The following is a 14,714-nucleotide window of genomic DNA, read 5'->3' as shown; positions in this document are numbered from 1 at the left end:
CTGCAAGCCATAATCGTCCTTCCCTACAAGACACCATCGTCATCTCTACAAGCCACCATTGTCCTTCCCTAGTGTTGTTGTTCAACTCTGTAACATAAAAACCATTACCATAACTCATCATTGATCATCTATTTCCTTGATCTATATCCACAACACTACATCATTGTAACATTTTACTTCCCCTTTAGGATCTCATAACATTGTCATTATAGGACAACTATGGATGTAAATAAGTCGAGCTTGACCCTAATCGAGCCATGCTCGTTTAAACTTATAGAAGCTTGAGCTCGATCTCAAGCTCATTAAGAGTATGGAGGCTCGAGTTCGAGTTCATCTCGTGAAACATAATCGAATCTTGAGATCAAATCATTAATGCTCGTATGTACGTGAAGCTCGTTAAAGACCATGATTGATTGTGTTCATTTTTTATATTTTATTAACATATAAGTAATAAATAACAATAAATAAAATAAATGTATATTACATAAAAGCTCTTTTAAGCTCACGAGCTAAAACGAGCCCTCACTTGCCAGACATTCTAGAGGCATGACCCTTTCGATTTTTAACATTTCTAAAAATCAAAAAATCAAGTGGAATGTGACTTTTCTAGACACTGCTCTCGTATGTAGATCTACTAGCGTCACATATAGAACTAATTATTAAATTGATAATTCAAATGATAAATTGTTTGATAGAATATGGTTTATGGTTTTGGTGTATAAGGTTTAGGGGGTAGGGTCTAGTTTTTAAATTTTAGCGAATACTTTATGTTGAAGGGTTTAATGTTTAAGTAGCGAATATGTATTCGGTTTATGTTGAAGGGTTTAATGTTTAAGTATTAAATGTTACAGAGATTTAAATATTAATTCAAATTAATTAAAAAAAATATTTTAAATTTAAATTAACTAAAGAGCACTAAATGTCATTAAATAATACAATGAAGGTTTAGGGGGAAGGGTCTAGTTTTTAAATTTTAGCGAATATGTATTCGGTTTATGTCGAAGGGTTTAATGTTTAAGTAGCGAATATGTATTCGGTTTATGTTGATGGGTTTAATGTTTAAGTATTAAATGTTACAGAGATTTAAATATTAATTCAAATTAATTAAAAAAATATTTTAAATTTAAATTAACTAAAGAGCATTAAATGTCATTAAATAATACAATGACTTAAGTATCTTTATATCTTATATAAGAGTCCATTCCAAATCAATATGGTTTAAGATAACCGTTTTTCTTACACCATATTGATTTGAAACTCCAACAACTTTTCAACTTTCAACTAATTAATCACTATCACTAAAGAATTTTCAACTTATATATTAACTTTCAACTAATTAGTTTCTACAAATCAAGAGTTTTCTCATTTATGGTACTTAATTGTCCTTAGATATTAATTTGTATACACTAACATTTGTTGATAGTTTTTCTTATTGTTCATATGGTCTTCTTTTATAAAAGTTCAGTGAATGTAATATATGTTGGTCCAAAAATTTTGTAGTCTATATTTTTATTTATAACAATTTTGTTCTATAATTCATTTGTGAATTTGCATGAGTTATTATTAATTTTATATATTAGAAATTGTTAGTCTTATTTACTAATTGTAGTTGCTAATTAACTAACCAATCCAAATACCAATGAATAATTGCTAATTATTGTTTGTTATATAATATGAGAAAAATAAGTAGATATTAATATGGTAGTATATCTAGAGGTAAAAGAATAAAATCAAGTTGTATTTTTTGTATATTAAAACATTCATTTCTTTTTATATGATAACAATCACCATTAATACAAAGAATAAATGAAAGTAAATATTTTGGAGGATAAAATACATGAACCAAAGTAGGCCAAAATACCAAAACGATCATTTTGAAACCCGCTGGAAGGCAAGCAAAATTTAGCATACCAGTGAGACGATTTTTGCAATTTGCTTGTTAAAAACAAAGTTTTTATAAAATATTTCAAGTAAATTAGATATTATGAAAAATAATTATAATATATAATATTATAAAACAATAATTTTAAGGTGAGTTTGGATTATATTATATCCTAAGAAAAAACTAATTAATTAGTTATCGGTTTAATATTGTTTGTTATATAATATGAAATAAGTAGATATTGATATGATATTATTTTTAAAGGCAAAAGAATAAAATTAGGTTTTATTTTTTGTATATTAAAACCTTCATTTTTTATATAATGACAATCACCATTAATACAAAGAATAAATGAAAATGAAAATTTTGGAAGATAAAATACAGGAACCAAAGTAGGTCAAAATACCAAAACGATAATTTTGAAACCCGCTAGAAGGCAAACAAAAAAAGTTAGCAAATCACCGAGACAAGTTTTGCAATTTGTTTGATAAAAACAATTTTTTTTTAAAGTATTTCAAGTAAATTAGATATTATAAAAAACAATTATAATATATGATATTATCAAACAAAAATTTTAAGGTGAGTTTGGATTATATTATATACTAAGAAAAAACTAATAAAGTTATATAATGTGAGAAATAAGTAGATATTGATATGGTAGTATATTTAAAAGCAAAAGAATAAGATTAGGTTGTATTTTTTTTATATTAAAATCTTCATTCTTTTTATATAATGACAATCACCATTAATACAAATAATAAATGAAAATGAAAATTTTGGAAGATAAAATACAAGAACCAAAGTATGCCAAAATAGCAAAACGACAATTTTGAAACCCGTTAGAAGACAAGCAAAAAAAAAGTTAGCAAACCACTAAGACAATTTTTGTAATTTGTTTGAGAAATACAAAATTTTTAAAAATATTACAAGTAAATTAGGTATTACAAAAAAAAATTATAATGTATAATATTATAAAACAATAAGTTTAAGGTGAGTTTGGATTATATTATATAGTAAGAAAAAGCTAATAAATTTTTTTTTTCTTGTTTCCGTTTACATATGTATAATACAAATTTTATTTCGTAAATTAGGATTATATAGTGACCAAAAAACATGCTTAAAATATAAATTCAAACATATTTTAAAATTTTTACAATGAATATTTTATCTATATGATTACAAATATGTGCAACGCGCACGATTACGTATAATATTAATTAAATGAGTAAACTATGAAACAATTAACTTTGAGGGTTGATTAATGCTTGTTTGTATGTGAAGCTCGTTAAAGATTGTGATTGATTGCGTTAATTTTGTTTATATTTTATTAATATATAAGTAATATATAAGTAATATATAATAAGAAATAAAATAAATTTATATTACATAAAAGCTCGTTTAAGCTTATGAGCTTAAACGAAAACATTCTAGAGGCATGATCATTTCAATATTTAATATTTCTAAAAATCCAACAATCAAATCAAATGTGACTATTCTAGACATCGTTCTCATAGATAGATCTACTAGCATCATATATAGAACTAATGATTAAATTGATAATTCAAATGAAAAGTTGTTTGATAGAATATGGTTTATGGTTTGGTGTATAAGGTTTAGGGCGTAGGGTCTAGATTTTAAATTTTAATGTATGGGGTTTATGTTAAGCGTTTAATGTTTATGTGTTAAATGTTTATGCGCAGAAAATTAATGGAAATTCTATCTCGTGGAGATTGTGTCCGTTAGCAAGGGGACTAGAAAGCGGTTTAGGTCACTATACAACGATATTTCCCACACAAGACTCATGACCGACGTCGATCAACTGCATTGTAATCTTATGGCAGATGGAACTTACACGATGGAGTGCCTTAGAAACATGACTGACCACAATCCACTTCCATTGTCTTGTCCACTTGTTAGGTGGTGTAAAGAAGCTCCGATAAAAGTCATCTGCTTCATTTGGAGGGCAGCTCAAGGGCGTATCCCCTCAGCTATGTCACTTGCTGTCACAACTATCATTTTAAGGCTAGGAAATTCTGTCCATATGCAATTAACTCCTGATGTATCTTGTGACTCTAAGTTTGATGTTATACAAATTATACATTCACAAACGACAATTCAAGTCAAAAACTAACTCGTGAAAGCTCTAAACCTAATTCGATACGCTGCACTCACTCAACTTTGGGCTTGAAGCCCTAATTTCCCGGTTTAAACTCTTATTGGACCAGGATTCTCTTATTGGGCCTAATGGGCCAGTAGCCCTCAATTTGGTTCTCTTGGGCCAAGAATCCTCATTTGGGCCCTAGGTGGACCCACATTCATTAAGCAATAGTATTTTGGGCTATAAGACCTTTCATAGGCCTTATTGAGCCGGAAATCACTCATTATGTCTCTATGGGCCAAAAACCCACTTATTTAATCACATTGGGCCGAAAACCCATTTCATTTACTATTTTGGGCCGTAAGCCCCTAATGGGCTGAAAAGATTTCTTATTGGGCTTTATATGTTCGGTTGCTATTCAAATTTCAAGCCCAATATCTTTTTCTTTCTCCTTTCCCCTAATTTTCGGTTTTTGATAAAAAAAAACTTATCAAGGGCAAATGTACATGGGGGTGACACCTCATTGTTGTTTAGTGGTAATCCAAACAACTATCTCCCATATTTCTAAGTCCAAACCATCATATAATAACCATTTAACTCTCTCTCTCTTCTCTCTCCCTCTACTTACGGCCAAGAAGCATCACCACCACCCTCATTTTCTTCTTCACCCTTAAAGGAAAAACTCCCTCTTCTTTTCCCCTTCTAAAACCGTAGGTATGTGAGTTAGCTCAAGAAGGTCTTCAAGCTTGCAAACTTGGTAAGTTACTTCACATCCAAGATGTTTAACTTCATTTTTATGCTAAGATTTTCACTCATAAACACTCCATTTCGTGATTCAAGCTTCCTAAAGCTCCCTAAGTTCGAAAACTTTTCCTAAGAAGCATTCAAGGCCGAAATCTCCTTCAATCTTCTCTTCAAAACCCAACTAACACCAAGGTGAGCTTCATACCCCTCCTTTTTCGTGATTTACTAACTTTTGGGGGAGAATACAAGTTGGTTTTGTGTTAAATCTAAGTATTTATGCATGCTTGTGTGTATTTTCATGATATGTTGTGTAAATATGTTATGAAACTATGTTAAACACTCATAAACTCGATATATCTTCCAAGTCTTGAAGATATTAGGAAAACAAGTTACTTTATGTAACTCACTATGATGTTGAAAAGATTAAACATGTTAAAGGATACCATAAAACTAAAGAAAATATAAAGAGGGGCCATATTTGCCAAATAAGCAAAAGTGAGCCTTTTTATGATACTCACGGTTTTGAGGGGTCAAAAAGAGTCATTTTTGGATAAAAAGGGCTTTTTGTGACACTCACGGTTTTATGGGGTTCAAAAATGTTACTTTTGTCAAAATGGGCTTCATATTGGGCCTCCTCGGTTTTTATGGGCCAAATGTGCAAATTTTCATAAAAATGGGCTCTATTTGGACATTCACGGTTTCATGGGCTTAAAATGTAATTTTCGGCCTTAATGGGCTTAAAATGTCATTTTTGATAAAAATGGGCCTTATTTGACAAAACACGGTTTTTTAAATGGGCCAAAAATGTCATTTTTAACAAAAACGGGCCTTAATTGTAAATTCTCGGCTTTAAGGGGGGCCTAAAATGTTATTTGTAATAAAAATGGGCCATTGTTGAAATTCTCGGCCTTAATGGGCTTAAATTGTCATTCTTAACAAAAGTGGGCCTTTATTATAAATTTCGTTTTGTTGGGCCAAAATGGACATTTTTAATAAAAGTAGGCATTTCATGTCATTTTGGTAATAATTGAGTTAAACCGAGTATTTTGATGACAAACGGACTATTTACGTCGTTTTTGTTAATTGGGCCTTATATACCCATTTACATGTTTATTGGGTCTTTACGTACCCAACTACACGCTTATTGGGCCTTACATGCTTATTGGGTCATGTTTGGTATTTCTATCCTAATTAGGCCTTATATGCCCATTTGTTTTCTTAATGGGCCTATGCGACACATTTTATGCTTATCGGGTCGATATCAATTAAATATTTGACATTTTGATATGAACAAATATATTTTTATCACCGATGAATTGTAAACAAAATACATACTTGAAACACTATTTAAAGTGTTAAGAAATGAAATACAATATTCGCGTAAAAGGCTCTTGTATGACACGCCTTCATTTGTACCTACCTAGTGTACACTATAAGTCCTGTAGTTATAACAAGAGTCTCCTGGAGGGAGAGCGAGAATTTGTGTATAAATCTATACGGGGTTGACACCCCCGCACCTGAGCTGTTTGCTACAGCTAGACGGGCCAGTCTAGGGTGACAAATGTCTTACCTAACCGACGCCTGAAGAACGTCACGACAGGCATATCAGTCATATCAAGTATGGTTATAGCGACTCACATAGAGAATAACAAACAAATAAATTTACGGAATACACATACTATACTCTTGATACATTGTACGAACTATACATTTACTACATTACTCGGGTCTTAGGGTTTTAAGACCACTTCACTTTTACAAACAGAAAATATCGGATTTTCTGGGAAGCACTCTTTTTACACTACCAAGCAAGAACACGCATGCTTTAATACAAGATTTGAAACAAAACTTTCAAACTATTTTCACGGAAATATCGGATTTCTGGTGTTTACAAAATGATGCAAAACTTTTCATACAAACATGCTTTTGAACTTACCAACATTATATATGTTGACGTTTTCAAAATAACTTGTATTCTCAGGGACTCGTTAATCAGGTCGGTTGTCAAAGAAATGCAGACTTTTGTTGTATTTTTGTTTTTATCATACATTTAACATTTTGTGATGTAATTTGTGAACAAACACATTGATGTAAAACTATGATGGTTGTTATATTTCATTTATGGTGATGATGTTGTCTATGATTCAATTATATACACTGTGATGATATTACAAGATGAAGTCACCCGTCCCCGGACGTTTCCGCCGTCTGGTTCGGGGGTGTGACACTTGCTCATCGTGGTGTTAGCCTTAGTGAGACCATGTGTGGTTCTTGTGTTGGTGTAGATGAATCAGTAGACCATATGCTAGTATCTTGTCATTTTGCACAACACGTACGGAATATAATCTTCAAGTGGTGTGGAGTTGGCTCAAACCAAATTAATATTGTTAGTGAACTACTTCAGTTTACTAACACTTGGGGTACTAGCTTGAATAAGAGAAGAATATTTGGTTATATGTTATGGTTTCATCTGGGGAATATGGGAATTCAAGAATGATAGGATATTTCGGGGCATATTCACTACACCATGGAGGGGAGTGGAATACATTAAATCATTGACATATTTATGGTTCAAATGTAGGGGATCGGATATTCCATGTAACTGGGTGAATTAGTATAATTCTCCATTTTATTTGATGTAATTTCTTTTTCTCTTCTTTTTCTGCTCTTGTACCCTTTTGTTTGATTTCCCTTTTTGTCTCTGCTTAGCTTCTTGCTTTGTTTGGGTGCTTTTAATTAAATGGCCGTTTCCAAAAAAAAATTTAATTAAAGGGCATTAAATGTCATTAAATAATACAACGACTTAAGTAGTTAAGTATATTAATTAAATGAGTAAACTACGAAACAATTAACTTTGGGGGGGTTTTTGTACTTTCTTGAAGTATTTGTTATTTGAAGAAATAAATAAATAAATAAATATAAATAAAAAAACAAACGGGAATTGGGTATGAAGCCGCAATTGTGGAATGTTTAGGGACAAAAAAGTTTCTAAAAATACCTAGAATGTTACAAAAGATGGGAAATGGGTGGGAACTTAAAGTTTTAAAAGTTAAGAGACCAAAATAACAACTTTCTGAAAGTATATATAGTGTTATAAAAAAAGGGAAATTGGGTAGGAATCAATAACCTTCGAAAGTTTAGGTACCAAAACTAAAATTTTACTTAACTAAAGTATAGTTATGTAAAGTTTTACTTTAGGTCCCTAAACTTTACCAAAACACATATCATTATCACACATGATTCTAACAATTCTAATTAATTATAATAACAACTAAGTAATCTATCATACAGACATGTATCAATATAATCAAATTTGAATGACCTAAACACATGTATTCGAAATAAAAGAGGCATGATAGTAAACAATTACAGGTGAAGATGATCTCTTACTTGAAGATGAAGATGATCTCTAACATGAACTCATAAAAAAAGAGGTATAACAGCAAAGAATAAAGGCTTAAAGATATATCATCCTTACGTGAATTCATTCAGGAAAAAAAAATAGACACAAGATTGCATGACAAGAAATAAATTCTTATGCGACTTGCTTTAGTTGCTTCCATTATTCTTGCTTCAACTATAATACGCAAAACAAAAGGACAACAGAGGCACAAATCGATCATTTCTTCAAGTCAGTGGCAGAGCCAGGATCAAAGTAAAGGGGTATCCCAATTTTATTTTTAGGGTAACCCAAAAAATTTTCCGGGGTACTTGGGCTTCCCCGGTTCAATTTCAGTTTTAAATCCAAACCTTAATCAAATCTTTAGCTAACCTCAAGTCTTGTTATATAAACATGAAGTTGAAGTATATTTTGATTCTTGAATCGATGTGGGATTCAAAGTAGATATCAAATAAAGTATGAGGATAACATGCTTATATAATAGACAAAAATGGTTGAGTTTACATATATTTGGCGATGTGAGATAGAATAGCTGGGAAAATAAAACAAAAATAAACAAAGAATATGCAAGGAGCAAGAATTGAACCTAAGAGCTTTACTTAGATAAGGCAAGGCCTTAACCAATAGCTCTACTATTTGTTTGTGTTTATAATTTAAGGGATACATATATATACATTATACCGAAAAAAAATGAAGAATTTGTAACAAAAATTACACTACCGAAAAATTTTTGAGGGGTATCCCGGGCTACCCCGGGATCCCCTTGGATCCGCCTATGCTTCAAGTACTTGAAGATGATCTTATATCTTAATTTATAATGGTGATTTGATTTTAAAATGGTAACCATTACTTATTTTTATTTAAACATGGAGATCAAGAGTAGCATGCACATAAGGAAATTTTTATATCTTCATACTTATAACTGGTTGGTTCCTTGTATTAATGGATTGAGTTTTAGTACTAAAAACTCACCCCTAATAATGTCAATATAACCAAATAAAATAAAATAAAAAGGTCTTACACGCATTAAACATATGAGAATTCACGTAGTTAGTCTTGGGGACCACAACAACGCATATAACTTTTGGAAATCACAAGTCATGTCAAAAATTCAGAATTAGACTAAAACCGCAGATTAACGTAAACAAAAGAGACTAAAACTGTAATTTACTCATAAATATATTATTTTGTATTTAGCGTGAGAACACTCTGAAGTTTGAACATCCGAATCTGAATTGCTTTTGTAAAACGCAGAACTTTTTGGTCGGAAGGAGGACATCTATTCCCTCCTAAAAACTCAAAAGTCGAGTATACATGAAAGGGCAATACGGTAATCTCGCACAAATTCCACCTAATAATCAGCCCCATCTCCTGGCCTAATTACCAAGATGACCCCACAATTGACAGCTACAGAACAGTGTTTGACTCCCCCCGACGATCTTGTTGTAAACCCACGGCCCTCTTATTAGACTCCACCAACACACACACACACACACACACACACAACCAAGTGTTTTCCTTTTCTTGATTGATCACAGATTTCCGTTTTCTTTTTGGGTTGCTTGATTCGATCGCTGTTGGGTCTTGAAATCTGTTGAACCTTTGAAAGTCTATATACAGAAAGATCATCAAAAATGGCTTCCTATGGAGGGACAACACAAAAGTGTAAGGCTTGTGAAAAGACTGTTTACTTGGTGGATGAACTCACTGTTGATAATAAAGTTTATCACAGAGCTTGTTTCAGATGTCACCATTGCAAAAGCACCCTCAAGGTTTTTCTCTTTCTTTTGACTTCTGATTAGTAAACCATGATCCCAACTTTGATTCAATCTGTTTTTGTTAGAATTATGCTCTAATATCTTTTTCTGATTCTTGAGTTTTATTGCAAATATTAATTAGCACCTTTTCTGATCTGGGTTTTGTTTGATTATTGATTTAAAGTAACCAAAGTTGATTTTAATAATTGAAGGGGAGTTTATTAGTTTTAATGAATCTTTTATGCTGTTTTTGATCCGGGTTTTCTGTGATCATTAATTTAAAGTAACACAAGTTGATCTTTTGTTGAATCTTTTGCGCTTTTTTTGATCTTGGCTTACAGTGATTATTGATTTAAAATGACCAGTGTTCAAGTTTAGGTTCATCTGATAAAGATTTATGAGCTACTTAAGTATTCTTTTTTTGGTTTTAATTAATATTTTTGCTATTTGTGATCTTAAATAGCCAGAACTGAATTTATTGATTCATCTGATGGAGTTTTATTGAAAACTTTAGTTCATAATTTTGCTATTTATGATCTTGGTTTTGTGTAATGACCACATCCTTCGTATAAAAAAAAAACGCACACATTATAATAGTAATATCTTTCGATTTTTTATTGCAGTTAAGTAATTACAGCTCTTTTGAAGGAGTATTATACTGTCAACCTCATTTTGATCAGCTCTTCAAATTGACTGGCAGTTTGGATAAGAGTTTTGAAGGTTAGTTTAATCCTGTACTCCTAATTACTTACCAAAAAGTTATAAACATCTTTCAATAATGACAAAATAACAGAATCTTGCTACTAATTCACTCTGTTAGATCCACGAAATGGTCAAATGTGGAATTATGATTGTAATACGAGCAAGAACACACAGTAAATGTAGTGAAGAAGGTGTTGAATGTTGTATTAATATAGAGAAAAATACATCTTTGAGTCTATTACAAAATACTGTAATATTATAAGAAGTCTGTAATTGGTTATTAATCTAACCAATTACACATATGACAAAAACATAAAGCGATATCACTTTTCATGTCTTAACAGGTACCCCCAAAACTGTTAGAGTTGATAGATCTTCTGATCAGGTACTCCATAATTGGAAACATTATTGACATGCTTTCTTTTAACCATTTAATGTAACAAAAATACATATTATTTTTCCCATTTTATGTTTGTTTAAAAAGGGTTAAAAGAAACATGTTGCATAGATTCTTAAAATGATGTGACACTAATATTTGTTACGTGAAAACTTTCAGGGGCAATCTAACAGTAAAGTATCGAGTATGTTTGGTGGAACACAAGACAAATGTGTTTCTTGCAAGAAAACCGTCTACCCTATTGAAAAGGTAAAGTAATAAACAAGAATTCGCATGAAATAGTTGAAATTAATCAATAAAGTTTCAATCTTTTTTAAAGATTCACAATCTTGATGATCTTTTTTCAGGTGGGTGTTGATGGAAATGCATACCACAAGGCCTGTTTCAAGTGTAGCTATGGAGGGTGTCATATAAGTCCATCAAACTACGTGGCTCATGAGCATCAGCTTTATTGCAAGCATCACCATGCACAGCTTTTCATGGCAAAGGGAAATTTCAGCCAATTTGACAAGCAACATGAACCAAATCATGGAGTGCCCAATGGGGTGACTGAGAACACAACCGAAGTTTGATGATCTGAGATTAAATTCAAGATCGGGTTTCTGAATGTTAAATTATATTTTGAGCAGAGTTTTTAAAGTTTATGTTTTTTCTTATGTTGTTCAAAGAAGATTATTTACAAGATTTGAACTTTTTGAGTTTTGACTGCGTGTGTTGAGTGAATAACTTGTCATTACTGAATAAAGTTGTTGTGGGGTTGTAAGGATGTGTGGTTCTTGACTTCTTGTGATTATTTGAGGCTTTTGATTGGTTTTTTCTGTTGTCTTGTTATATTTCCATTCAATTTTCCTTCGATTTTGTTATATATATGTATGGATACTAAGGTTAAGAATTATGGATCTGTCACTACTTTTTTTGAAAGATAAGGTGATGCGTGACAACCCTCGAGCCAGATATAGGTTTATTGAATATTTTTCTCCAACGCATTTCATCAAACACCTTTCTGACAAGTGACAACTCATGAGCCAACCAAAGGTTCGTTTGTATGAGCTGTTAAAACACCGGCCCTCACTGAAGCAAACTAAGAAAATTCACGCCCAGGTCATATTTAGATCATTAGTTAAAAGCAATAATCTTACTGGATCATTAATTCGATCATACAGTGATCATGGAGAACTTAAATCCGCTAGGAAGGTATTCAGTAGATACCCATCGTTACCACCCACTTTTTTGTGGAATCTCATCATTCAAGCTTATTCGAAAACAGCGCGTAATAAAGAATCACTGCATCTTTTCAAAGAAATGCTTCTGCTTGGTGGGTGCCACTCTTTAGCAGTTCCAGATGATTACACCTTTACGTTTACCATTACAGCTTGTTCACACCATCGGACACTGTTGGGTTTTGCTCAAAACTGTCATACAATGGTAATTAAACTTGGGTATGATTCAGATGTTTGTGTAGGCAACGCTTTAGTAAATATGTACGTTGTGTATTCAAGAACGGAATCTGCCCAGAAAGTGTTCGATGAAATGTCTCAACGAGATACAGTTACCTGGACGAGTCTGGTCAAAGGGTATGCAACTGGTGGCAAGATACCGCAAGCAGAAGAACTGTTTACGAAAATGCCTGAAAGAAACGAGGTATCATGGGCAGTAATGATCGCGGGTTATGTCGGCCACAAGATGTATAATCATGCTTTACGATGCTTTAATGAGATGTTGATTAATGGTGATGTCGAGCCCAATGAAGCAATTTATGTCAGCGTCCTTTCAGCTTGCGCTCATCTTGGTCAACTAAACCAAGGAAAATGGATCCATTTTTACATAGACAAAAATGGCGTCCCAAAAACCTCAAACATCGCAACTGCTCTAATCGATATGTATGCAAAATGTGGGAAAATAGATTACGCAAAGCAGGTTTTCAATGGAATAAACAAACGAGACCTTCTGACATGGACAAGCTTGATTTCGGGATTATCTATGCACGGACTTGGTAAAGACGCACTCCAGATGTTCACTGAAATGCTAGCAGAAAACATCAAACCAGATAACATCACCCTTGTTAGTGTTCTTAATGCGTGTAGCCATTCAGGGAAACTTCAAGAAGGAATCTTGATTTTCAACAATATGGAGCGATTGTGGGGGATTTCACCCAAACTTGAACATTTTGGATGCTTGATAGACCTTTTAAGTCGCGCTGGTGAACTTGAAGATGCATTCAAAGCTGTTAAGAAAATGGGTATGGAACCTGATGGTGTTATTTATAGAGCATTGTTGAGTGCTTGTCGACTCCATGGAAATGCAGGTCTTGCAGAGCGGATTATTGAACATGTTACAAGAAGAGATGGTGGAGGGCATATTCTGCTTTCGAATTTGTATGCTTCTTTGGGCCAATGGGATAATGTAAGAAAGATAAGAGAATCCAAGATTGATAAAGAGGGTGATTCGACTTCAACCCCGGGTTGTAGTTATATTGAGATTGATGGTGTTGTAAATGAATTTCTTGCTGCAGATAAGCTTCATCCTAGAATCACAGAGATAAATTTGAAGCTAAATGAAGTTATGAGAAGAATAAGTTTAGAGATTGATGTGGGAGATCATTCACTTTTCCATATATGAACCGATTATGATGCAGGGAGCCCCGGAACCGAATCAAACGAGTCCGAAAAGGAGCACATGAACGGATTCTACAAACTGGACGGGTCGGGTTCAGGCGTCCGGTTTGTATGCAAAATTGGGGGTGATTTTTGTGCCAAAATTAGGCTTATTAGGAATTTTGAAGGGAACTTAGGGTTTTAGTTTCCTTTTTTATATTTTATGACTTTCATTATATTAGTTATTTTGTTTCTTTTATTCTTTAGGAGTCTTCAAGCGAAGGAAATCAAGGAATATTATTAACGTGTATCGATGTCTTTTTCTTCAATAATCTGAAGCTGTATTTGTTCAAATTTATTTATTGAAATATTTAACTGAAGTAATTTTCATAAAAATGAAGAAAAGTTTTATAAAATGTTGTATTTTATAAAAGAATTGTAATTTTATATAAACTGGATTAGATATATTGTGTATATATTTTAATTATAAACTTTGTTTTATAAATGGACAAGTGTTGTAAAAAGCCAATGACAACATGTTCTAGCTTTAGATTTGATATGATTTGTGTTTTAATTCATTGAAACTTCAAATTATATTTTAAATATAGTTTAAATCACCAATTAGAATCATGTTTGATGGTATTAAATCATCATTTGAAGATAATTTCTTATTGTGAAGCTATTGCTAGTTCTAATAAAATTAATCAAAGTTTTGAAACTAGTATTTGGATGTTAGTTAATGATCCATGGTCATTAGAAGTGGAATAGAATGGATTAAAATTGATTTGTACAAGTTGTGGAAACTTAAAAGTAGTTACAACTCGAAGTGGTGTTGTCTAGAAAATCCATTCGACCGAGTGGAGTTACAAAGAAAATTCCCCTCGACTGAGTAAACCTGTGTGAAAGAAAACTTAACTTTTAGTTTAAAGTCCAAGTCTACTTCAGTTGCTTCCATTCTTTTTCCATGATCTTAGAGATTACATGCAATGTTTAAAATGAGATGTTTGGGATTGAGATTGTTGGAATTTAATTAGTTAGTAATTACTCGAGTTATGTTTATTTGTAGGTGACAACTAGACAATCAAACAACATTGGAAGTGAAGTAGTATATTGCAACAAGTTTAGGTGAATTCATTACCC

At 32.2% G+C, this 14,714-nt stretch overlaps 1 protein-coding gene and 1 pseudogene across 1 annotated transcript; both read left to right on the top strand.

Annotated features, from left to right (window-relative positions):
• The first annotated feature begins 9,612 nt into the window (after nucleotides 1-9,612).
• Nucleotides 9,613-11,798, top strand: LOC145114709 (LIM domain-containing protein WLIM1-like). Its single transcript, XM_079050786.1, has 5 exons — nucleotides 9,613-9,896; nucleotides 10,505-10,601; nucleotides 10,928-10,968; nucleotides 11,140-11,229; nucleotides 11,328-11,798. The coding sequence occupies exons 1-5, from the start codon at nucleotides 9,759-9,761 to the stop codon at nucleotides 11,550-11,552; spliced, it is 591 nt and encodes a 196-aa protein (XP_078906912.1). The 5' UTR covers nucleotides 9,613-9,758; the 3' UTR covers nucleotides 11,553-11,798.
• A 95-nt stretch (nucleotides 11,799-11,893) lies between these two features.
• On the top strand, nucleotides 11,894-13,714 carry LOC145114708 (pentatricopeptide repeat-containing protein At5g66520 pseudogene; annotated as a pseudogene).
• The last annotated feature ends 1,000 nt before the right edge of the window (nucleotides 13,715-14,714 follow it).

This window comes from Lactuca virosa, chromosome 5, assembly GCF_052849685.1.
Source record: "Lactuca virosa cultivar CGN04683 chromosome 5, Lactuca_virosa_CGN04683_v6, whole genome shotgun sequence".
Taxonomy (NCBI): Eukaryota; Viridiplantae; Streptophyta; class Magnoliopsida; order Asterales; family Asteraceae; genus Lactuca; species Lactuca virosa.
The sequence above is the reverse complement of the archived record's forward strand: the minus strand, read 5'-3'. Positions and strand labels throughout refer to the sequence as shown.

What these genes read in the sequence shown, in the direction of transcription:
- LOC145114709 (XM_079050786.1), top strand. Translation starts at nt 9,759, where the DNA reads ATGGCTTCCTATGGAGGGACAACACAAAAGTGTAAGGCTTGTGAAAAG. An exon ending in ATTGCAAAAGCACCCTCAAG is followed by an intron (nt 9,897 to 10,504) that starts GTTTTTCTCTTT and finishes TTTTTATTGCAG; the next exon opens with TTAAGTAATTACAGCTCTTT. An exon ending in TTTGGATAAGAGTTTTGAAG is followed by an intron (nt 10,602 to 10,927) that starts GTTAGTTTAATC and finishes ATGTCTTAACAG; the next exon opens with GTACCCCCAAAACTGTTAGA.